The 26,318-nt window shown below is 40.8% G+C and overlaps 1 protein-coding gene and 2 non-coding genes across 3 annotated transcripts; all 3 read right to left on the bottom strand.

Moving 5' to 3' along the window:
• Positions 1 to 882: 882 nt before the first annotated feature.
• Positions 883 to 25,972, bottom strand: ATPAF1 (ATP synthase mitochondrial F1 complex assembly factor 1). Its single transcript, XM_070368112.1, has 9 exons — positions 25,626 to 25,972; positions 21,928 to 22,036; positions 18,209 to 18,253; positions 17,534 to 17,596; positions 14,569 to 14,619; positions 13,371 to 13,418; positions 10,163 to 10,258; positions 8,493 to 8,600; positions 883 to 1,800 (listed from the first exon to the last, which is right to left on the bottom strand). The coding sequence occupies exons 1-9, from the start codon at positions 25,955 to 25,957 to the stop codon at positions 1,606 to 1,608; spliced, it is 1,047 nt and encodes a 348-aa protein (XP_070224213.1). The 5' UTR covers positions 25,958 to 25,972; the 3' UTR covers positions 883 to 1,605.
• LOC138987350 (small nucleolar RNA U2-30) lies at positions 6,257 to 6,328 on the bottom strand. The gene has a single exon (XR_011463835.1). It is a non-coding gene; the product is annotated as a small nucleolar RNA U2-30 (small nucleolar RNA).
• Positions 6,489 to 6,568, bottom strand: LOC138987352 (small nucleolar RNA U2-19). Its single transcript, XR_011463836.1, has one exon. It is a non-coding gene; the product is annotated as a small nucleolar RNA U2-19 (small nucleolar RNA).
• Positions 25,973 to 26,318: the final 346 nt, after the last annotated feature.

Below are 26,318 nucleotides of genomic sequence, written 5' to 3'. Positions count from 1 at the left end.
CTGGAGGGGAAAAGGAAACATATCTATGAAAGTAATTCCACTGAACAGCAAACATTCTTGGGACTCAAAACAACCAGACTCGTTTCTCAAAAAAAAAAAAAAAAAAAAAAAAGAAATGTCAGGACAAGAGGCCTGAATCTGCATTAGGAAATAGCTCAACCTTTAGAGAAATTGTGAAAGACCAGTAATTTTTCCAGGTTAAACAAACACTCTCTCTTTCTACAGACAGATTCAGAAGTACAACAAAAGAAACACAGCTCAGAAAATAATGGGAAGTCCAATCCCATTTAAAGGACTTGGGGACGAGCTCAACCTATAAAAAGTCTCCAGTAATAAATGAAACACACAAACTGCAAATCCTGGTTATATTCCCACACACCATGCTCAGCATTGTTCACCAGACCGTAGGCAGGAGCAGCCAAGTGGAACATGTTAGATGAAGAAAAGGAAAGACGTTATAATAAAGGTGGCTGACGACAATGCTGGGGCAGGGGGTGCTCTGAGGCCTCGTGTTCAGAAGCCTGGTGTGTTACTGCCACCCTCTTCTATCACTGAGCTTGGAGCCACACAGGGACACTATAAGCCAAACCTGAGTTTCCAGTGCTGGAGAGCTTCTTTCTTTTTTTTTCCTGTTATTTTAAGCAACTGCTGAGTCCAAGGTGAGTTTTGATGAGATCAGCCCACAGTACAGACACAATGGACAGCACACAGCTTAGACTTCATTATTTAGTGTAACAAAGATTATAAGCCAGACTTTATTTTATTGCTACATTTTCCCACACACATAATAGGGTACATTTGCTTCCACTTACCTTTTCTATTAATATAATACTGGCATGGTTTAGAGTTGTTTAAAAAACAAAAAGCAAATCTGGATTGATCCTTTGTTTACAAAATAGTTGATTTATTTATACTGCACCAATTCGGCCCCTCCAAATACACAGCTTCCAAAAGGCAGAATAGTTAGAGACGCAGGTGTCACAAATTATAGTTTAAAAATATGCAGGCAGCAGGCACTGTACCTGTACTTTTAATATACCTGAAATCTGCTGATACTCCAAACCAGCTACACTAACAGCAATTCTGGGAGCATCTAGACAGACTCTTAATCCTGATGGCAATATGTGGTTGTTCGAGGGTCTAACTGGGTTATGCCTTTGGCTAGCCAAGTGGGAAGAGTACGTAAAGACCATGTCTAACTACAGGAGGTCTTCAAGCTTATTATCCCGTCACAGTTTATAAAGGTGAGGAATTAATTATTAGGAGCTGTGCAGTCAAAATGGCCAGAGAACAAATATACTCTTACAGTGCATATAATTAAGTCAACCATCTTGTGGATCCCTGATTGTCTCTGGATGTGACCTCAAACACTTGAAAAGGAAACTTCAAGTACGCTGGGAGACAGTTACCAGAATGTCTGGGTATCTTTCTTCCTGAATATCAAGTAACAGGGCTCACCTCCACGTTACTTCTTGCAACAAGCACACAGGACGACTCCTTAGAGACAGCTCATTATAGATACCAAGCCTCCAAGAGTTCAAGGGGTGGGTAGGCTCAGTACTATCCAGGGCTGAGCAGAAAACTCTGTAAGCCAACCTGACATCCCTAAGTCTTATTCTGGTTCTGAGAACATTTCAGTTCGGCTCCAAGTCCGCTTTGCTCCAACTCAGCGATGACAGACATATACTTGAACTCATTCGGTCTGAAGTTAAAGGTCTCCACTAACCCGTAGGTCTCTTTTCGATCAGTGGCATAGAAGAGCTGCACTTGGTTGGCCATGCACTGTGCCTCAGCAACACTCTGAAAGGTAGAAAGAACAGTGAGGTCCCTTCCAGCACAGGGCCACACAGCTCTGTGTCTAACGCCTGCGGCAGGTGGGGCCCTCGCCCAGGAGTCACTGCTTCCAGAAAGCTTCCTGACTCCCTGACATCCCAAGTCTTGGTGAGGTGCCCCTTTTCTGTGTACCCAAATTAGTCTCCTCTTCCTCTAGCATTGTATGCATCATACTATATTTAATCTTACCTTCGTCTCCTCTTTTTCTGTCTGTCTACCCTTATGTGAATTCCTCATAGTATGAGCCTGTTTTACATCCCTGCATATAGTGAAATCTGGTGAATGCTTGCTGATAAATTAATGCAGATGTTAAAAATTTCCCTCTTAAAAAAAAAAGATTCAGTCTTCATTCAGTTCCTTAGTAACTGTTAAGTATACCTCAAGGGGGAAAAAAAGAGCAATAGTTAACCAGCTCTCCAGCTCTAAGAACTAAGTTTGTGAGTTGGTATTAAGGTTTTGACTAACTACACATACTCTTGAATAAAACCTATTCCTCATACCACCTCAGTTAAATAAGTGGTGCCAAAGCCAGCTGCAGTTTAACAAATTGTCCACAAAGTCTATGACATCCTTTTTTTTCTCTTGGGCCACACAACTTGTGGGATTAGTTCCCCAAGCAGGGAATGAATCCAAGCCATCAGCAGTGACAGCATGGAGTCTTAACCACTGGACCGCCAAGGAATTCACCATGACACTTTTTCTTCCCTGTGATAGAGCCTTGTTTCTCTTTCCTTGAGTGATGGCTACACTTAATGACTTGCTTTCTAACAAATGGACTAAAGTGGAATGATGAAAAATGACTTCCGGTATTCAGTCACAGAAGACACCATGGTTTCTGTCTTGCTATCTCAAACCACTTGCTTTGCAGAAAATCAGTTTCCATGTCATGAGGACATTCAAGTAGCCTACGGAGAAGTCAATGTGGCAAGGAAATGAGGTCTCCTGCCAACTGCCATGCAAGTGGGGTGAGGTGGATCGTCAAGCCCAATCAACCTTCAAATGCCAGTAGCCCCTTCCAGTATCTTGACAGCAACTTCATGAGACTCTGAGCCAGAACCACTCAGCTATGCTGCTCCTGAACTCCTGATATAAAGAAACCATGAGGTAATAGATATTTATTGTTTTATGTCACATAGTTTTGGAGTAGTAATTTGCTATGCAGTCTTTTCTAACTAATCCCCAGCAAAGCCTCAGGAAAGGAGAGGCCACCTTCTCTAAAGCTCAGGAGCAGGAAAAATGGTGACCTGACCACTCTGTAACAGAAGTGGGATCAAGATACAGGCTACACTCTTGAAATCTTACAAAAGAATTACCTCAAAAACTCTTACTTTGCTTCCTATGCATTCTCTAGTGCTAGCTGATCAGAGGCATTTATTTAATATTATAATGTTCACACAGCCAGAATCCAACCCCAAATAACAATGGAAAATTCCTACGAAAACTGTCAAAAGTGTGCTATGTCTAGCTACAGAGTGATGAAAATGGGTTTATAAATACCACAGGCTGCTTCACCTCCATTCCCTCCCATGGGTTGCAGGTCATTTCTCATAAGCAGGCACTCATCTCTGAGACTGGATCTTCAATCAAAAGCCACTTTCCAAATCTCTGGCTATTTCAAATTAATAGAATTTTAGACCAGGAAGGGGCCTTAGAGATCATCCAGTCCTCATTTAATGGACCAGGAAACCAGAGCAGATGAGGGTCAAGGATGGACTCAAGGTTACGTGGCACGTAAGTGGCAGAGCAAGGACTAGATCTCTGGACTCCCAGGCTGGTACTCCCTCCACGTCACCCTGATACTATTTCTGGTGGGGCAAAATAATTAAGGTCGATAACTCTACCTCATCATTTTTACCTTTTAAATTCAAACATGTCTCAAGGACAAACCATTTCTTAAGCAAGTGCATAATCTGAGGCAGATGTCACCACTCTGAGGCTCTGAACTGTAGGGACTGTGACAGGTAATTTTTATTTGAGGCTTAGGACGGTGGAGGTAAGGGTAATTTCAGTTGTGTTCACCCTAGAACAGTGCTGTTCAAGCTGCAGAGTCCTAGGGCTCTGTGGAGGCGCCTCAGTCCCTTCACTCTCTTTCAGCTGTTATATCCTGGTGTTTTACATAAGATTTTGTGTGGATAAAGGACTCTGACCACTTGTTTGAGACCACTAGAATGAGGGGAAGAGAGTTAAGACATGGAGAAATGTCTCTCATGGAGGATTATGGAAAGCTCTCCTGCACCCCAGCCGCTGCCGACTCATTCGCCCCTTGTCTTTTATTCCCTTAATTCTCGACATGAAACAGTAGTCTCTTGCCCTTCCAAGACCCAAGAAGATAAACATATTAATTCCCTATGCTGCTCAACAAGGAGGTATATTAACAGACCTGATTCCTTCCTCTCTTTCAATCTTAATGGCTACAATCAAAGTACCAAGTCTTGCCCATTTTATTCACTATACGTTTCCGAGGTCATTCTCTCTCCTCCTTCCCTACTCTGCTCTGGGTAAGGTCTTTATCACCTCTTGCCCAGACTACTGCAGCTGCATTTTCAATGATCACACTGACCAGGCTAGAACTAAAAAATGTTTAGGAAGCAAATACTTAAGGTTAATGGTCTCAAAATCCAACTCGCTATGCGTCAACTCCTCATCTTTCTGTGCTCACAGGATAAAGTCAATCTTCTGAACATAATCCACCAAATTCCCTTTTTTAATATATCAGTGACAGCAAACTGTAATATCCCAAGTCATTTTGTGCTTCCTAGCTTTTCTGTATTCCATTCCCACTGTCTGGAACATTCCCCTCCCCCTTTGCCCTCCCCACTTTATACTGCTAAACTCCTGCTAATCTTTGAGGTTCAGTTCAGGTATCATTTCTTCCTTCTTCTGGGTCAGGGACACTCCCCCGATCCCTCCAAAGCTGTGCATGTCTTTATCCTAGCACTTACTACATTCCAATGAAATCATCTGCTGACACACATGTGGAACCAAATAAGGTTTTTAAATACTATACTAAATTTTCATCATTAAAATGAATCAGTTTAGAAGAAACCTATAGGTTCCATGTATTTCTATCTATTTGCTTTACTGTATTTGGAAACACAATGCCCAAAATATAAATGTATGCATGAGTATGTAGGGGATCATATATTTATATTACATTTCTAGGTTTCCCATCTTTGAATCATGTATCTCTACACTAAATTTTAACATGTCTAATTCTGTACTACACTGGAAACTCACAGGTTGATTTATACAAGGCAAATGTATGTTATCTAGTATGCTGTTGAATGTTATAAGACTAGGAAGCAAATTTAATAATTATGGGAACCATGTTTGAGACCACTAGAGGTGGTATAAATGCTAAAGCAAAAAACAGTCTCTCCTCTGACCTCTAGAGTCCACATCTAATATGGTTAGATGTTATGGTTTGTTGAAGATCAGAAAATACAAAACCATCTCTGTGTCACTCACTTCTGTCTGTGGTCAAGTTTTACATTTTATCATTATTGGTAACTACATCCTCTCCAAGTCTCAATTTCAAAATTCACACTTTGTCTACTATTTCCTATATTTAACACTCACTCCCAACTTCAAAAATCCTTCAACTACACAACACTGTAAAATACCTATACTTTAATAAATTAAAAAAAGAGAACAGATCACAACTAAATTCAGCAATAAAAATTTTGCAAGTAAAAAAACAAACAAAATAAAAAACACCTTTTACCTCAAGCAGGACTCACAGTTCTTACTGTCTCTTTATCTTTCTTATGTTTCCACTTCTCTCTTTACCCAACTTGCATCCATTGTCAATAATTACAGTCATTTCTTTGCATTCACCTTTAACTTCCCGGTCCCTGTCTTACTTCATTACATCACTTGGCTAAACCATAACCCTAGGTAAATCCAACTCTCAGTCCTTTATCTCTGCACTTGTCATTCCCACACAGACATTCTCTCTTCCTTTTCCCTAGATCACACGTCAGCAAACACCTTCTGGAAAGGGAGAGACCATTAATGTTTTGGGTTTTACGGCCCTACAGTCTCTTGTTGCAGCTACTCAGCTCTCTGTTGTAGATGTAACGCAGCCATAGATAACATGTAAAGATAACCATGGCTGTGTTCCAATAAAATTGTATTTATACACATTGAAATTTGAACTCATATAATTTTCACAGGCCATGAAATATTACTTTTTTAGTTTTTGTTTCTTCAACTACTTAAAGATATAGAACACATTCTCACTTCATGTTCTAGACAAAAATTTCATACTTCCTCTTTTCTACTCAAATGTCCAACATCTATTCTTCCATCCCCACTCTCAGCTAATGATTTTTCTTTTCACTAAGCAATCTGGAGAGAACATCTTACAAGCTACCATTACCTCTATCCACTTAGCTGAATGTGTCTTTATTTTATTTTTTTCTGAGCTCAGATCAAGTGTAGAAACCTTCATAGTTATATAAAGTTCTGCAGTAAAATCTTTTCATCATTGCTCAGAATTGATCAGCCTTTCATACAAGCACACCCACAACCAACTCTCACTTACCCACCAATAAGCCCCTTAATTATCCAGTCACCTACACACACACACACACACACACACACACACACGCACCCACCCCTTCATACCCCTTATTTTAAATTATTCTTTTGCTTCTCAGAACTACAGAGATCATACATCAGATACACTGGGTGGTCTTCTGATGCTCAGATTTGGCTACTTTCATCACTGATCCACTTCAGTAAGAGCAGATCTCAGAGAATGAATGTGTCTTTATATCCTGGCTTCTCTCTTGCTACATTTCTAGCAAAGATTAACCCCTCATTCCCAAGATTTACCCATTCGAAACACCAAACAACTCTCTTTCTCCTGCATTTTCAATATTTTCCTCGTTACCCGACCTTTCCATCAGCATATACACACAAGGCTCTCATTTAAAACAAAACAAAAAACCCACTCTCATCCCCACTTCTTACACCCCATTCTTTCCTTTTTTTCTCAGAAACACTCCTTCAATATGCTTACTTTTTCTAATTTCTCTCCCCAACCTTTCCTAAATGTACTCCAAATATGCTGTCGTCCTATCCCTTTGAAACTGCCCCCATAGAGGTCCCCAGTGACTTCTAATAAATTCTCAGTCCTCATCTCACTTGCCCTACCAGTATGTGAGCTGCTGGCTCAGCACCCCTATTCCCTGAAACATTTTATCTTAGCCTCCAGGGGATTCTACCATCTTAGTTTTCCTCCTACCTCACTGACTCTTCTTTTTCATCTTCTTTGCTGATGCTTCCTCATGCTCCAGGGCTCAGTTCTAAGACCTCTTCTCTTTTCTACCTTCATTAACTTCCTTGGTGATTTCAGTCTCATGGTTGTAAATAGCAATCTGTATGCTGACAACTCCCATCTTCATCTCTCCAGCTTGGACCTCTCCTCTGAACTTCAGACTCATATGCCTAACTGCCTATTACTTGGATTATTTAAAAGGCACCTCAAACTTAATGTGTCCAAAATTCAGGTCCTGATCTTCCTCCCAAACCTGTTCTGCCCGCAGTCTTGTCTGTCTTATTAATGGCAACTCCGTTCTTCTGGATAGGATTTTGGGTGACTTCCAGGTGAGTGTGATGAGTAGAAGGAAGAATGGGAGAAATGAGACTGATAATAGACAGGACTAACAGACAGTGAAGGAGACTCTCAGTTACGCCCTAGACTTGGGGCTTACTATTGCTATGTGATACTAGCTGAGTGCCATCACTTTTCCCTTCCTTGTATGCAGCTGGTAAAAGAGCAAAAATCAGTGGGTGTTATAATAAAGAATCTCAGGAGGAAAAGGCACTAAAGGGCCCACTATCTTGAGGACATCCTGAACTTAAACACTGCTGGATAAATGAGACTGAAACGAGCAAGGACTAGACAAACAGGCTGAACAGCAATCATAAAACTGCTCGTGGTCCTGGATATACAGAGAACACACACAACAGACATCACTACCTACAGGCGCATGGTCAATGCTCTATCCCGGGAAATGGGAAAAGAGGAAGGAAAAACACTATGCATGATGAAAGCTGTACATGAGAATAGTGTGGAGAAAGAGAAAAGATTAAGAACTGTTCTCAACTTTGAACTCTTTTGTACACTTAAGAAGCCATTTATTTGTCCAGAGCCTCTTACCTGAAACTCCATGGGCCAGCTGTGTTTTAGAGTTAGAATTATTGGATTTTAGAAAGATAACAAATGCAGATACCATATAACTGTATTACGTAACACTCATAATCCATTAATATTTCCCTTGTAAAACACATGAATATTCCACACTTAGTAGGATTAATAAGGACTATCAGTGGCCTCACATCAAAGTGAAGTTACAATGAAGATACAGCTATCAGGTAAGTTCAAATCAGATAAGGTTTGGTGACCAAAGGAGTTATGAAAAAATTTTGTGGTCAGAGCTTTTGGACTTTCAAATTGTGAATAAATGAATGAGAATCTGTACTAACTGCAATTTGGAAGAGCTTGAGTAAGACAAAATTACTGTCAATTTAAGTTAGAAACAAGTATGTTTCTTATGTTTGTCTTTGGAATTTTACTTCTCATGAGGTTTGGCAGAAGAATATCTTCAGGGCCACCAGATACATGCAAAAAGGTAAAAGTTGATTCTTACCAGAAATGTGGAATCCATTTCTGCTGTCATCAGCACTATGCCCTTTTCTTCCTTAAGTTCAGGGTAGTGATATAAAATCAGCTGGCTGGCCGCAGCTTCCCCTCGGGTCTGTAAGGAGGAACACTTATCAAGACTCAGTAAGGTACCACCACAACAAAACTGCAATTTCACCGCAATAGACAGTCTGGAGGAAATTCTGGCTCTTAACAGTCCCTTGGGTGGCTAGTGAGTTGGAGGACTGGTACGTGGGGATGGTCAGGTTTGCCAAGTCACAGCAAAACTGACAGTTTGCACAGTGTTATTTGTGTCTTCAATTGAAAAAGGTTTGGCTTTTTTCCCAGAAAATGTTTACAGCAGGCAGTGAATCCTTCATCATGGCCATATATTTAAAAACAAAACGACACAAGCAGCTACCAAATCAAGTTCTAAAGAAAGCAATATGCCTGTGTAATTGCCACTTTTATGGACTAGTGCATTTCACAGTTGAAATCTACTCCCCTTGGCTGGCTCTGAAGACTGAGCTCTTTTAAGCTGTAGCAAACAGCTGGAGAGTTTGCACATGGGCCAGATTTGTAATGTGCAGTTTTAAAATATAATCTGGGTGGGAGAAAGGGGGGAAAGAAGAATTGGAACATCATAATTTCATGAAGAATGGACAGGGCAGTGGTTACCAGACCTCAGTTCAGACTAAGAAGAGAGGCTGGATTCAAAGCCTAAGCCCTCATATAGTGTAGGAGGAAACAACCATACATTCAAAAGATCTCTGGGTTTCATCTTTAAGATTTCAGAAAAAGTCCTTTTAATTATCAATACCTAATTACTGCTAGGGCTCTCTTAGTAATACTGTAGCCTCTCAATTCTCCCAAACATATTTCTATAGATACACTATCATTTTGATCATAATTATGTTTCTGGATCTTTTTCCTATACCTGTATATGAGCTTCAGGAGGGTAGTCCTAGCATAGTTTCCAACACAACAGCCTAATGGTTAAGTTCACAGACTTTGGAATCAATAACATGGAGTCAAGCAAACCTAGCTCTACGACTTATTAGCAGTGTGAACTGCTCTAAGCTTGCTATTCTTTTTTGTTTCCTTTTCTTTCTTTTTAAAAAAAATAAACATGATACAGTTTTTTGATACAATCACAAGGGATAAAGTCATAAGAAAATTCTCATTCTGTTGTGTGCTCCCTTCATCCCAACTGCAAAGCTGTTGTAATCCATTCTTGTTTTTGCCAGATCTGGCCTACAAATAAAGACTGACAATCCTAGTGATTATCTCATTTAAAATACTTTTATTTTAAAAGCTTCAAATGCTTTGGATCAAACTTCTTAATCTAGCATTTGGGAATAAAACGAAGAAAAAGAAGGAAGGATGGAAGCAAACAAAATAACATCTATGAAATGAAAAATATGCATCTAGCACCTTAGACAGTGCTGAGCTGGCTAATAAAACACATGTTAAGACACAGAACCTCCCTTAAGGTTATAATTCAAAGGTTTTGGGTGGGGCCTAAAAAGCTAACCCAAAGAAGTACGACAATTCATCAATGCTACAGCAAATGCTGCTGGAAGTTAGTATATATTCTGTGTCTTAAAGCCTTAGCAAGGGCTCGTAGTCCCACAGAGGAGGCTTCTTTCACCAAAGAGATGAACACAGGACACCTACCTGAATATTTATAAGTGCAGTGAAGTGGAGTTCAGTACCTGTCCATTGCCCGACAAAAAACTCATAACCTTCCCTTCTTGGTAGTGCACAGAGAAACTGTGGGAAATGAATACACAAGGAGACAGGTGGATAAATAAAACCGCTTGCTCTATGTCCAACCACCTGTGTCATTCACTCCATTTCTCCAACATTTGGTTTTTAAAACTTCTGTTGTATTTTGAAATTCATATGTGATAATGTAACACTCTTACACTTCCCAACCCACCTAAGAAAGAAAGTATGAGAGATTCACTGAAGCTCTCTATGTAAACCCATTCTAATTCCATTCTACAATGACAGCTAACCCGCATTTGCTAACCTGTCATTCCCTTCCAGGTTTTTATACTTTTAGTGTGTAAGTATACACCCATAAACAAGAGTACTGTTTGCATGTTTAAAAACTTAAATCTTACCAAACTATATGTATACTTTTGCTACTTGCTTTTTTTACTTCATATCATACTTCTGAGATTTACTGATGTTGATAAATATTACTAATTCATTATTTTCACTATTATATGGAAATTGACAATAGATATTTACCACAATTTTACCCATCCTTCTTTTGATGAACTTTTTGGTCCTTTTCAATTTCTAAACTTCCTCATGTTGCTGAATTAATTTTTGCTACAATTATAATAATCACTTCATATTCTACTATCTGAGGCTGATACTGAAGTATGGTTCTAATCACTGAAATGATTAATTTCATGCTCAAGATGAACTGGGGAGGAGTGGTAGAGACTGATGCCAGAACAAAACAAAGTATAATCAGCCTCATACACATTAGTCATGGAATTGTCTCCTTACTGCCAACCACTAAGGCTCCATTTTGTTATTACTAATATTAGATGAGATAACCATAGTGCCTACCTAATGGAGAAAAAAATGTTTTAAAGCTTTCTTGAGGTATATTTGAGGTGTAAGTTGCACATATTTAAAGTGTACAATTAAAATAGTTTTGACATATGTATACTGTGAAACCATAGTTAACAGGATTACCACAATCAACATAATGAAGGTATCTATCATGCCCCCAAATCCCTTTGTAATTCATCCCTCCCTCTCTCCAACTGTTCCTAAGCAGCCACTGACTTGGTTTCTTTCACTACTGGTCAGGCTTTCCAGAATCTCACATAAATGGAACCACAGAATCTATACTTCTTTGTACACACAGTTTCTTTACTCTTTCACCTGTGGTAGATTTGGGTATCTTCAGCCTCTGTTATTACAAATAAAGCTGCCATGAACAGCCTGTACATGTGTGTAAGTCACTGAATGGAGGTATGCTTTCAGTTCCTTTGGGAAAATATGTAGGAGTAGAATGGCTGGGTAGTGTGGCAGGTCATGCTTAACTCACAAAGAAACTGCCAGACTGCTTTCTAAAGTGGTTGCACCATTTTATACTATTATCAGCAATATATTAGAGTTCTAGTTGTTTCATATCCTCACCAACACTTGGTATTGTCAGTCTTTTTAATTTTAGTCATCTTAGTGGTATCTCACTGTGGTTTTTTAATTAATTAATTTATTTTTGGCTGTGCTGGGTCTTCCCTGCTGCGTAGGCTTTCTCAAGTTGCAGGGAGTGGGGGCTACTCTCTAGCCGCGATTTGCATGCTTCTCTTGTTGCCGAGCATGGGCTCTAGGGCACACAGCTTTCAGCAGTTGTGGCTCCCAGGCTCCAGAGCACAAGCTCAGTAGTTATGGCGCAGGGGTTTAGTTATCCTGTAGCCCAGGGATCTTCCTGGACCAGGGATCAAACCTGTGTCCCCTGCATTGGCAGATTGACTCTTCGTCACTGAGCCAGCAGAGAAGCCCTCATTGTGGTTTTAATTTGCATTCTATCTCAGGTACCTCACATAAGTGGAATCATACAGTATTTGTCCTTTTGTGACTGGCTTATTTCACTTCACATTACGTCTTTAAGGTTCATGAATGCTGTGGCATTTGTCAGAATTTCCTTCCTTTACAAGGCTGAATACTGTTCTGCTACATGTATATACCACATTTTATTTATCCATTCATCTATCAATGGACTCTTGGGTTACTTGTACCCTTTGGCTACTGTGACTAATATTCAACCTAAGATTTTTTCCTAGATCTTGAGTTAATTTTTGGATACTGTGTGAGGTAAGGGTTCATTTTTTGTGTGTGTATGGATACTCAAATTTTTTTGCACAATTTGTTGGGCATGTGTTGAAAAGATTATTGTTTTCCCAATTACCTTGGCACCTTTGCTGAAAAACAACTGACCATGCATATACTGGTTTATTTCTGAATTGTCTACTCTGCTCCACTCATCTATGTGTCTGTTTTTATGTTATTACTCCACTGTCTTCATTACTGTAGTTTTATGAAATCACAGTCTTGAAATCAGGTAATGTAAGTTCTCTAACTTTGCTCTTTTTCTTCAAAACTGTTTTGCTACTCTAGATCCTTTGGATATCCAAACAACTTTTTTAAATCAACTTGTCAATTGTGTGTGTGTGTGTGTCAATTTCTTAAAAAAAAAAAAAAAAATAAAGATTTTAATTTGGATTGTAGTTTATCTAGAGATCAATTTGGAGAGAAATGCCAACAATACTGAGTCATCAAACACCGTATATCTCTCCATTTACTTAGATGTCTTTTATTTTCTCTCAGCAATGTTTAGAAGCATTTTTTGAGAATCTGAGAAATCAGTACAGACACCAAGTCAGCTGACCCACCTCACCTATTCCCTTTCTCTTGTCTTCTGGCAGCTCACTACTCCAGCAACAATTTCATAATTCCTTTCACACATATATAATCAAAACAGCATGGCCAAAACTGAAAAGAAACTGCCAAGAGAAGAGAAACTTAGAGGAGGTTGAAAAGATTAACGTCTCAGGTGTTGCTTCCAACATTCACTTATATTCTTTTTTTCCACTTATATTAATAGATTAAGATCCAAATCAGAAAGGGCTGAGATGTTTCAGAGAGCTAAACAGCCACAGACTTATTGGGCAAATCCTCAAGGTTAGTTAGGGTTAAGGTTAAGACTCTCATTTATCAGTACAATCAACATGTAAGCACCTCTGTTAAATGACTATAAAATGTATGACAGCGTGGCGCATGACGAGAATGGTCAGAAAACATCCTTGTCTGGCAGCACTGAGAAGCAATCCTCATATGGTCATGGGAAACTTACTGTTGGGCAGGACTGAGCCCGGTTCCAAATCAAATCAAACTTTTCTTTCTGTAGGGTTAGAAAAGAATAAAATTCAAAGACAAGAAAATAAAAAAGGCCATAAGCACATTTAAAGTCACCAAGACTGAACTCCAGAACTAAAATACAACTAAAACAATCTCAAGTTGCATTATTTACAAACCCCTCTTACAACAGAGAGGAAAAACCAGATGTACGCTTTCTTATTCAGTATCAAAATTATGTGTGAGGAGTGGATACTCCAAATCCTCTAAACTCTTCACGGGACTCTGCCAAGTGTCAGAGACAATAAGTCACCAAGTCTGTATGAGGGAGAGTTAAGAAGGCCTGCTCAAACAATGAGTCAGTATTAGAGATTTAAAAGAACATGAAAAGCACAGATTCTTTTGGCTGTTGAACTCATGAAAGGAAAGGGTATATATGTAAAAGAGGAAGAGAAAAAAAGATAGCAATACTCTCAACAACAACCAAAAGGCCTGGTTTTATTTTTCCATCTGTATATTTTCCTTCTTAAACTTAACACATGTAAGCTAGGTACATATCTGTGTACTTGATACAAACTTAATCTAAAGCTACTTCCTCTTCAGAGAAGAACAATTAATGAACTAGCTGATAACCTAGAACATTAAATGCTTTCTTCTGGTAGAAGGTGGCAGGACACTAAACCAGAAGTCAGCAGCCTTCCTTCCAAGTCACAGATCTTCAACAGTCAAGCAGTGGCCTGTGACTATCTCCAAGGCAGCAATTTTGAGGAGGGAGATGCCTCAAAAGCTTGGGAAGCTCCAAGTCAGCTCAGGGATAGGCCACTTATAGACAGGAAGGGAAGGAAGGTATGCTTGAGGACCTGTCCTAAATTCCAACAGCTTGATTGGAAAACACGAAAAAGAAATAAAAGACACTTGGAAATTGCTCAGCAACGTAAACTTATACTATGCTCCCTTGTCAGAGACTTGACTCAAAGAGACATTTCTAAACCAGAAAGAGGAAAAACAAGAGCCATAAATATACCATATGGAGCTCCCAATCTTTGGTGCTCAGGGCATAATAAAAACCCTCAGAGCTATAAATGTAGGTTCTCAAGAGGCAATAAACCCAGGAACAGTAAAAGCAACTGCCTACTAAGGTTAGAGTCCTGACCCTCGTGCTGTAACACTTTCATTTTCCCTTCCAAACTACTTACAGGAATAACTGCGTAGACTGTATCTTTTGCTGCAAAATACTGCTGCCAAATCTGTACAAAAAAGAGAGTGTCTGTGACCCGTCAGTCATCTTTTCAACCTGCACCAAGAAGCAGTGACAGCTTTCATTGCTCACAGTAATATGTTATTTGATAACAGGGAAGAAAATCCAACATAATACTTTTATTACTTGTACATGATTACAAAAAAGATTTAATAGCATCTACTCTTCTAGATGATTAAACTGTAACTCTCAGTAGCAAATTCCTGTCAGAGAAACAGATTCTATGACCTTGTTAATCATTTCTTCTAAGACGTGCTTTGTGTATAACAGACACATTCTTTTTTCCATATTTTCTCTCCCCAAACCCTCAACGCCCAGCCAACTGTGGGCCCTCTCAGAGAACCCAAAGTCTCAAGGTCAGACAGATATGGGTGCAAATCCCAGCTCCTGTCATTTGTTGGCTATGCTACTTTGGGCAAACTACTGAAAATAACTAAATAACAGCAAATATAATCATTGATAAAATACCAATAACACGAACCTCATGGGATTATTGTGAATTTGAAATAATTATTTGAAATAATAATTTCAATATTATTGAAAAAATAATTTGAAACATTATTTGAAATAATGTTTGTACTTAGCACAACAGAATTACAATGCAAACCATAGGCAATGTGCTCTGAAGGCAACAAAGAGGCACTTAACCCGATTTAGGGTACAAGTACCAAAGGAAGGGACACTTGAACTATGTCCTGAAGAATGATCAGGAGTTAGCCAGATGAACGGGGAGTCTGGGAAGATAGACAGGTAGGAGAGATGATAAGAGACATTCTAAGCAGAGAATGACAAGCATTAGCAAAGGTACAGAAGTTAGGGAAGGCATCAGAGCCAATGTGATACCTAAGTGAGCTGGTGCTAAAGAATGGGTCGCCTTCCTTTAGAGCTGCTCTGCTTTGTCAACATCCCCAAGAACATGGGATGGGGGCAACGGAAGACACTAATCATAAAGTGAGATCTCACCGTCACAGAGCACAGAAGGAATATTACCTCCTAGGACCTGGGCAAATCACCTTATCAATGCAGCCTAAGATTGCTATGCCTTTCTTTTTTTATGTCAAAATACTGCCTCCTCATTTTAAGGACAGCATGTCCTGCTTATTTTTTTTAATTTATATTAGCAGACAGTTTATGAATCAACACTGAATTTATGAGACTGATAGATATTTCCTAACATAGTTGAGCTTGGCCACTCAAAATTATTTTAATGAACACAAATTTGTATCTAAAAATATAGGTCAGAATGATATTTGTCATGTAATGGTCAGGCTTCCTGGGCCTGGCTTCTCTCTCTCCTAAAGGACATACTTGGTGTCCACTTTCTATTGGCACTTCTTCCCAAAGGCAGTTTGAAGTTTCCTGGAGACTTTGTATTAAGCCTAAATTAGCAGAAGCTAGAACCCTGTGCTGTTCTCTTTTTATTTTTGTGTCTGTCTTTTCACTAGGCTGAAATTCCTTGAGAGGAGAGGTCCCTCATTTATTTCTACATCTGGCACAGAGGCTGATATTTAATAAATGCTTGCTGAAATGAATGATACAGTACCAAAGGACACCCATAGCAACTGGCACAACTTCTTATAAGGGAATAAGATGCAGACTCAAACAGACATGGGTTTGAATCCTAGTTCTATCACTAAGTAAGTTACTTTATCTCTTTAAGTTAATTTCCTCAGTTGTAAATTGGGAATAATAGTACCTATTTTATTTTTTTAGCTTTTAAAAAAATTTTATGGATTTTTTCTTTTCTTAGCTTATTTATATTGGAGTATAGCTGATTAGCAATGCTGTGTTAGTTTCAGGTGTACAGCAAAGTGATTCAGTTACACATATAAATATACTTATTCTTTTTCAAGTTATTTTCCCATTTAGGTTGTTACATAATATTGAGCAGAGTTCCCTGCTTACTTACTTTACAAGGGGGTTATAAGAATATAGTGAAACAGTGCATATGAAGCACTAGGTGCAGCACCTGACACACAGTATACTACTCTTATCACTGATTCTCTCAATCTACCTAAAATACAATTATGGAACTGTAAGGAATGCCAATAGCTTGTTATATTCTGATTATAGAAAAGAGAATCAGACATGCAAATGTAAGTAGCAATGCAAATCAAGGTATATGGAATGACCAGACACGTGAACGGATCACGAGTGCTTTGATGGGAGGTGTCCAGAAGGCTTCCTGCAGAAGGTCCTAAAATAATGGAGGACTCTGAATGGCAAACAAAGGAACATGGGAAGTCACTGAGTTTTTGAGAGCAGGTTACTTCATAAGATTTATTTTTATTCTTTTATTTAAAGGCACAAATATAGCATTTATTCTGTGTCAGGCACTGTTGCAAGTACTTTGTAAATATTAACTCGTTTGACTCCATGAAGTAAGTACTATTATTATGTCCATTTTACAGATAGGGAATCTGAGACCCAGAAAGGTTAACTAACTTATCAAAGTCAATGTGCTAAAGTGGCAGAGCCTGGACTTAAAACTGGCAGCCTGGTTCTAGAGTCTGTTCTTCAGCAATACACTATGAGCAGAACTTCAGGGGGATTGAATGAGGGAGGATATGACAGGGGAAGGGGAAGAAGAGAAATAAGAATAGGGAAACCTATTTAGAAAGGTAATACAGTCACCCGGGGAGAGAGCAGGGATAGTTTTAAATAAGATGCGGACAACAGGAATGAAAAAGAAAGGGGAAATGTGAGTTGATTAGACATATAGGAGTGAGACCAAGTTTTCTTATGCACTATTTTTCATGTAATTCATCACTTTTGCTTTCAATGATTGCCTTTCATTTTGGCTAGGAAGAGGTATCAGGAAACGTATGTTCATTTCTACTTTCGGATTTGGTTCACAAAGCACATATTTTCATAAAGTATGCCAATTCATTTTCATTCATTACCTGTTTTATTTCTTCTGCAGTTTTGTCTTTCACCATCTCAATGTTGAAGATTGAACTGAGAGTCTGAAAGGAAAAAAATAAAAGGCAATTAACACCTACAATTGAAAAAATAAAACAACTTAACTGTATGTGTAAGCCTTATAGGAAGCATCATGTTAGGACAGTAAAGCAGATCTTCAGTAAGTGGAGAATGAGTATTAAAAACCCACAAGCTCAGAGAAGGCAGCCACCAGGGTCAGGCAGGTTTCACAGTTCTATTTTCAGGGAGTATATGCAGGGATTTCCCAAAAGTTTCACTCACTCATGAGCACTGCAGCTTGCAGCTGGTAAGAAGAAAGTTCAGTTGTTACCTTTAACTGCTATTCTATCAGAAATGGTTCCTTATTTGCAAGTTAAATGACAGAGTAAACATGTATTTATTTGATTTTTTTAAACTATTTCCTATAGACAGGAAAGGTATCACTACATTTCCTCTAGCACTCCAGGACCCACACTATGTAGTAGTCATAATAAAACCGTAACAAAGTCATAACAAAAATTCATAAAAATATTTCTAATCTCCACAGTTAGAAAAGCACAAAAACACTGAGCCACAGTACATACGTTCAAATATGCAGTCTCTTGTTATAGGCGTTCCACATGACTTCAGACTTGGCTATTTAATTAGAAACCTACCTTGTCCTTAGTGAATCCTCTGCTCACAGGCTGTTTCCCCAGTGTCTGAAATACAGGAGGGGACAGGATATTGCTCTAAAAGACCACCCTCTCTAGGTGAGCTGCCAATACCTCATTTAGTAATGTTGCACCTAAGAACTCACTTCTCTCCACTCTATATAGTAAGTGTTCTAAGAGTTATTGTTTGTGAGACAACTTTTGAATGATTCTGAGATTCAGAGATGAGAAACCTCTTTGTTAGTAAACACCACCTACTGGAACTGAGAATCCATTCAATCCCTGGATGAGGGACTCCTTCCCAGAACAAGCCTGCTTAGGTTTCCTGTGCTCCACTTCCCAGTGAGCCACAGAGGAGATGAGAAATGGAATGATGTCTTTTCCAAGCTGCTTCTTATCTGTAACAGCACTTCTGAAGGCAGGCACCCTCAGCAGGCTATCGAGTCTTTTCCAGTAATCCATATTATAATGTATTCCCACCCTCAAATTAAGACTCCCACTCACAAAAAGCCAAGAAGAACTGAAAGTGATTATTTTCTCTCCTAACTCACTCTCAGATAAAGGCCACAGCAGGATATCCTATCTGGAGTTGTTTCCAATAGTAGGGATGGGTTATTCTGAGTCTTCCATTCAATTTCTCAGTTCATGACTATCTTTCAGAGAGCATAATCCACACCTGGAAATCTGAAACTGAAACATACTTTCTGCATTAAACTATGCTTTTCATTACTCTGTGCTTTAATGAATTCAAATATTTCATAAACAATGTTTGTAGAACCAGTACCTACAAACTAGACAAAAGCCTGGTATAGAAAAACCTACCGGATACACCCTATGGGCCAAAGTTTCAAGAGCAATTAAAGAAACATTTAAAGCATCTCTACTACAGATGGGGAGTAGATCTGAGTACAAATAGAGTACATATTGTACATAGAGTACAAATCTATGGGGACTTGTTTTTTGTTGTTATCACAATAATTGACTGGATGGTTACACCTGCATTTATATTGGAGGGGCAGCAGTGACAGATGAACTGCAATTTTGCAGGTGAGTTCTAAATAATGAAGAATTTTTTCCCTCATCTCATATAACTTTTCAATGTCTAGCCAGACCTACCTTTCTCCTTTTCTTCCTCCATCCATCCCTTCCTCTTCCTTTTTTTAAACAGTTTTAATATTGAATTTTTCAGAAATGCAGCTATATGTAACTTAAGAGAAGACTGTACCAATACATTGTGGAATCTCATGAGTCACTGATAACAATACTGTTATTGTTTGGGAGTTTTTATAATTACCAGCATAACAGCTTGTACCAGTTGGCATTTGCTGCATTAAGTATTTATGGCGATTTTACATAGAGGTAAAAGTACCTGATGACTGCATTAGGTCTCATAGCACAGTTGTGCCTAAGAACTTACATACTATTATCTGTATTAAAAAAAAAAAAAAAACTTTATTAAAATTAAGGCATTATTTTTTTTCCCCTTGACATTATATGGGTAGGTAGGTTCTACTGTCTACATTTCATTTCAGGGTAGAATAGAGAGAATAGAATAATAAATTAAATACAATTTATTACAAAAAGGGGATGTTTGGTGTTATGTAGTAGGGAACCAACGACTCAAAGAAAAGGCTTTAGAAATACAGCCATTAGTTATTAACCTTCCTCCAGCAAGATAAGAAAGGCAGTAAGTGAATATTTACTTAAGAATTGCCATAATTTAAATTAAATCTTTATTCTGCTCTTGTCATCATAAAGGTGAATTTCTAAGTCTTATTTCAAAAGGGGGCAAAAAGCTTTCCCATATAATATTGAAAGTTTATAACACAGTAATATTTCCAATAGCTATTAACTTGTAATCTTGACACTATAAGTGTTTTAGGAAATTACATTAGACAAAATATTTGTAGTAGAGTTGTTTGTTCAAAGTTGTAAACTAGATTTGTCATAAGAGGTTGAATTTGCTCCTCAACCTTGTAATGATTAATCCATTAACTATTCTGATTCTAATTAACTCAACCAATCATTAAGACTGAATGAACTCTTAAAATTTGGGATACCAAGGCAAAAAAGGGTGCTTCACAAGTGGCGCTGGTGGTAAAGAATCCACCTGCCAATGTAGGAGATGCAAGAGTTACAAGGGTTCGAACTCTGGGTCAGGAAGATCTCTTGGAATAGGAAACGGCAACCCACTCCAGTATTCTTGCCTGGAAAATTCCATGGACAGAGGAGCCTGGCAGGCTGTAGTCTATGGGGCCTCAAAGATTCATTCACAACTGAGCAAGTAAGGCAAAAAGTTATCTTCCAAGTAAAAGAAACACCTATCCTTTTACAATGTAGAACCCCAATTTTCCATTGTAACTACCTTATTTCAGGCCCATGCAGCCCACATTTAGATATATTCTCCCTGGCTTTGGTCTCTCCCACTTGGATTTGTTCTGTGCACCAGCCTAGATTAGTATTTTTCAAATTGTAGGTTGTGAAATAAATTTAGTAGACTGTGGCCAAGGGTTTTTTAAAAGATGAAAATAATATTAAGAGTGCACTGCATGCAATATAAGTAAGTATTGTTTTGTAAAAATTTTGTTTCAGTTATAATCATATACAAATATGTATAACGAACTGCAATGTAAAATTTTTTTACTGTGGGTCATGGTCAAAAAGTGTGGAAGCACTGCATTAGATTAATTTTCCTATACAAGTGTCCTTTAGTATCAGTCAGGGATTGGTTCCAGGACCTCCGAAGACACCAGAATATGTAGGTGCTCAATTCTCTTGTATAAAATAGTATAGTATTTGCTTATAAGCTATGCACATCTTCCCATACATTTTAAATCATCTCTAGAATACTTGTATGGAGAAGGCGATGGCACCCCACTCCAGTACTCTTGCCTGGAAAATCCCATGGACAGAGGAGCCTGGAAGGCTGCAGTCCATGGGGTCGCTGAGGGTTGGACACAACTGAGCGACTTCCCTTTCACTTTTCACTTTCATGCATTGGAGAAGGAAATGGCAACCCACTCCAGTGTTCTTGCCTGGAGAATCCCAGGGACGGAGGAGCCTGGTGGGCTTCCGTCTGTGGGGTCACACAGAGTTGGACACGACTGACATGACTTAGCAGCAGCAGCAGATTTCTTATAATACCTACTACGATGTAAACTCTATATAAATAGTTATAAATACAATAAACACTAAGTAAATAGCTGCCTGCAAGTGGCAAACTGGAGTTCTGCTTTCTGGAACTTTCTAGAATTCCCCACCCTGCCCTTGAATATTTTCTATCCTCTGCTGGTTGAATCTATCCTTTGTTGGTTGAAATCTGTGGATGCAGAACCTGAAAACAGGTAGTGTTGCTTGTACACAGCTTTCAAGATGCTTTTCCCCAGCTCTAATTCTTGTTTAAGGACAATAAAAGCTAAGATGCATTAAGCACCTTTTCCTCCCTAATTCCCACAGCTGCTGTCATGTGTATCTTGCTTTGACCACTCGACTATACCCCTTGGAAGCAGAGATTATCTTTTTCATCTCCTTATATCTCCACCATGACTCTAACACCTTGCCAAAAAGAGCAGAATACCATTTACAGATGGAGACTGAGCTGAGTAAAGATAGAGTTCAGTTTATCCAGCTGACCCCTCAGTGAGTCCATTCCCAGGATAAGGGTCAGGCATGGTGGTGCAGAGTATTGGTGCACCAATAGCATCCAAAGGGGCAGGTCTTACCTTCTGTTCCACACATTTAATAAAGTCACCTTGCCTGGAGTGCCCCACTGGCTGCTTCCTAAACTCACTGCGCTTCTCCAGTCTGGACTCAAAAGCAGCTGGGTCAGACCTGATCAAAGGTAAACAAAAGGTTAAACCACCTGGGCCTTTCTGGATTTTGAAATAACAAAACACCATGTTTCACTTTCAGAGATGGGGCACAGATATCATTTGTCTTAATTTAATTACCCTGAGCCCAGACCTACAAATCAAGCAAGTGGACAAAGAAATCCATTTATTCAACTATTTTTAATCCTCATGGAGCCTGTGTAACATTTTTCTCCTGCAGGATATTCCCTAGGTTGCCACAGGGCTTGGTCTCTCAGGTACTTGGAATTTGAATCTTCAAGATGGGAAAGGTACTTCGTGGGCATCTTTCTCAGTCACCTCCTCAGACAGGAATCCCACTGTCAAGCTTTTACTAGAACACAGCTAATTCTCAGCCATCTTCCTTCCCTCCCCCACTAGGGCAAATCTCCATTCAGAGCTCTGTGATACAGAGGCTTCAGGCAGCCTGTTTTGCAGATTTAGCACCCGAGTTTCCCCTGATCCTCTCCAAAGAACATGTTGATGGAACATCAGAATTTGTCCTCTGTGTCAAAATGGGGCTGGTCTTCAGGCCTGAAGTTCAGGTTGGGGCTGCCATTTGTTAAGAAGTCTTCAGGCTGTGTACACTCTGGTGAAAATGTCATACGGGGGCTCCAGCTCCTGGGCCATGAGGCCTATAGTGTCATGGGTGAAGTCTGCAGGATCTAAAGACAACCTGGTCACCCCTGTGGTGGAGTTCTTCTTGGTCAAGACACCGCTGAGTGCTCCTTCTCCATACAACTCCTTTCTGGAGGTGACATCGAACACCACTGCCTTCACTGCCATGTATTCTGGCAGATCTTCCTCCCCTCCAGGGCGGGCCAACTCCTCCTCGATGAAGAGTTGCATCAGGGGCCCCAGCTGGTAGGGTGTGGCATCTGCCTGACCAGGGCCTAGGTCAGTGTTGCCAGTGAGTGCTGGAGAGGATGAGGGGTGGCCTAGGCAGCAGAGCCCTGTCATGTACTCCACCCTGGGCATCTTTTATGACGAAAACATTCCGGGTCTCCGTCTACCCCTCTGTATCTTTCACCAGGAATCTAGTTTTTTTATGAGTACATGAAAATTGCTCTTATGTCACCTCTTAAGTTTTTCTTCTCTAGGTTAAAATTCTTCGCTTTTTTTCAGCCCCTCTTCACATATGTGATTTGTAAATTTTTCCCTTCTGTGGACCTGCTTTCTGGACATGCTTGTTTGTGCATGTCCTACCTACCTTGGGCCTAAAGCTAGATGAAATCCTGTAGCTTACCAGTGTGCTACTGCTAAGTTGCTTCAGTCGTGTCTGACTCTGTGCAACCCCATAGACGGCAGCCCACCAGGCCTCCCCATCCCTGGGATTCTCCAGGCAAGAACACTGGAGTGGGTTGCCATTTCCTTCTCCAATGCATGAAAGTGAAAAGTGAAAGTGAAGTTGCTCAGTCGTGTCCAACTCTTCGAAATCCCATGGACTGCAGCCGACTAGGCTCCTCCGTCCATGGGATTTTCTAGGCAAAAGTACTGGAGTGGGGTGCCATTGCCTTCTCCGAGCTCACCAGTGTAGTGTGATGCAAAAACGCAGGGGCTAGACTGGAGTGGGGTCAGCAGGGCACACAGGCTTGTCCTGCCCTTGGCTCACAATGAACTTGTGGCTGGTGCTGCAAGAACCTGGGTTTAGTGAGCGTGCTCCAGCACTAGCCAATCAGGACTATAATTCCTTCTAAAATGTCTCAGGAGAGACACTACCTGTTTGGTCCTGGGCCTCATGGCTATGCTCTATCTTGCCCGTTTCCTTAGTCTGGCACGGGTTCTACTGACTCTTTTTTTTGGTCCTACTTTCATTTCATACCTCCCTTTCCCTCTACTTTAAGCTTTCTTTTTCTTTTTCTTTTTGTAGGCACACAGGTTTCCCTCCCCTCTCACTCAACTTCTTTTAGGACTTATCCCTTCCTGTCTCCCTTTCACTCATTCAACAAACTTGACTTGCTGTCTCTTGCCTGTTGGTTAACTTGCTGGGTTGGTTCTAGAGATACAGAAATACATAAGAAAGAGTACCTACGTCAAGGACTGTACTACCTAGTAGGGCAGAAAGACAAGTAAATATGTACATTAGAGTGCTACAGGTATTATGATGAAAATCTGCTCAAATATTCCCAAATGGTTGAAGTGGTGTTATGCCGCTGTTCCTTTGTTTATGCTGCTGCTCCCCTTACCTGGAACATCTGCCCCCAAACACCAGTCCTTTATTCCTTTCTGCTAGGCCACAGAGCTCAAAGGAAGGTTTGGCAAGAGATAAAGCTAGGAAGACTGGCAGGTACTAGAGCACGAAGGCCTTGTATGGAACACTAAGGATATGGACATTATCCAAAAGTCTGGGGTGCCTTGGAAAGCCACTCTTCAGGAGATAACAGTAGTGTGAATACTGACAGAAACAACTGAGTGAGGAAGGAAAGTAAAACCAGTCATTCATTTGTTCATGAATAAGAATGAACAGGACCTGTGAAGCACTCGAGAGTATATGCAGACCACTCTTTTGAGATGCTTGTCTGTGAAAGCGATCAGTGAGAAAAGACTGAAGGGGAATGAAGCTCAAGGAGAGATTTTGAAAAAGACAAACACTTGAGTATATCTAAATGCTGTTGAAGGAAAGCAAAAATATTCATTTATTCTGTTATTCTTTCAAAGAAAGACCACTATAGTAGTGACATGGACTGGGGGTAGACAGGTCCGAGACTGGAAGAGGGGAAGACTACTCAGAGGATGACTGCAGTACTCTACGTGAAGGTGATGCAGTACATTAAGGCTTGGAAGCAGAAATGATAGAATTCAGAGACATTATCGGAGCAGTCTTAGGTTTTCCCTCCTAAGACAACTGCCTGCCCACCCTGCCGGGTTCTCTCCCAAGTCCCTTCAGTTTTCACTTCTGATCTCCTTCAGCTCTTCCAGTTGAACTCTTTGGCTCCACTATGCCCCCTTATATCTACCTCTAATGTCCAGGACCTTCTCTCTAGAAGGTGGAGGGTAGTTTTAGGAACCTGGGATTCCAAGTCAGACAAATCCCAACCAGCTGCGTGACCTTTGGCAGGCCTCTAACTCTCTGATCCTCAGTTCCTCATCCTAACGAGGGTCCAACTGAGAACTAACTGCCACACTATTACTTTTTGATGTCCTTCTCCCTTCCCAATCTCCTTTCCTTGTAGTTAGGGTCCTTAGTTAGAAGCCTGGGACCCCGAGTTCTAGGTCAAGCTTCAGCTGACTCAGTATTTGATCTTGAGCAAGTCAAGTCCCTTCTCTGCAGAGCTCTATTTTCCCATTTCCATAATGAGGACAGGTCTCCCGGGGTGCTTGCCCCTTAAGGGCTGTCCTAAGAGTCGACCTTAGCGTTTTGAGAACTAAAGCAGAAAAAAAAAAAAAAAAAAAAGACACCTGGAATAGAGACTCCCGGCTCTCACACTAGCTGTGTGATCTTACAGTGGGGACAGAAACAGAGGTCCTCTGGCAGGGCTGCTGGAAGGACTGAGAGCGCCAGATACAGATACACCAGAAGAGCGGGCCGCGCGCCGCCCCTCCTCCCCGCCCGCCGCCGGCCGGGCTCGCACCTGCGCAACTGCTGGATCTTGTCGCGGTAGCGGTCGTAGAAGGGGTTGGCCTCGAGCTCGTCCCCGACCCCGCTGCCGTCGGGTCCCCCGGCGGGCCGGCCCGAGCTGCGGCGCACCGGGAACACGCGCAGCTGCGCGGCTGACACGAGCCCCAGGCCCAGGGCGCGGCTGCGCACTGCGCATAGGCCGCGGTAGAGGCCGGCCACCTGCAAGACGGCCGGGCCCGCGCCACCCGCCGCCGCCACCACGGCAGCCATGGCCGTTCCCACCTCCTCCTCCTCCTCCTTCCCAGGCGTGTGGGCCTCGGCCCGCGGCCCGCGCGCCCTCTCCATCGTCCTCCGGGTCCGCCGCGCCCGCGCTTCGGCAACGAGGTTCCGCGCTCTCAATGTTCCGGGTGCCGGGGAAAGGCCGGGTAGAGGGCAGAGGATTCGCTGCTCCTGCCTGGGCCCCCGCCCCCGCCTCGCGTATTCTGCAGCTTTAGCGCCCGCCTTCTCCAGGAGCCCGTGACCAGCATCCCTTGCACGCCGTCTCCTCTTGAAAGCTGCTCAGACCTGCTGGTCCCCACCGTGCTTGTTGCCTTTTAAATTCTTTAGGCACACGCTGGAGTCGTCGTCCTTCAGCATCGAAGGCCCTTTCATCAGCTGTTAATCACAGCAGCAGCGTGTCTTCACTGAGCGTTTCTATATGCAGGAC

This window comes from Bos mutus, chromosome 3 (genome assembly GCF_027580195.1).
Source record: "Bos mutus isolate GX-2022 chromosome 3, NWIPB_WYAK_1.1, whole genome shotgun sequence".
Classification (NCBI taxonomy): Eukaryota; Metazoa; Chordata; class Mammalia; order Artiodactyla; family Bovidae; genus Bos; species Bos mutus.
Note: the sequence above shows the minus strand (reverse complement) of the source record. Positions and strands in the feature narration are given on the sequence as shown.

Excerpts from the sequence above, each read along its gene's own strand:
- ATPAF1 (XM_070368112.1), bottom strand. The coding sequence starts at position 25,957 with ATGGAGAGGGCGCGCGGGCCGCGGGCCGAGGCCCACACGCCTGGGAAG. Across the intron at positions 22,037-25,625 it reads AAGATCCAGCAGTTGCGCAG|GTCTGACCCAGCTGCTTTTG; the intron begins GTGCGAGCCCGG and ends ACCTTTGATCAG. Across the intron at positions 14,620-17,533 it reads CTGCAGAAGAAATAAAACAG|ATTTGGCAGCAGTATTTTGC; the intron begins GTAATGAATGAA and ends TTTTTTGTACAG.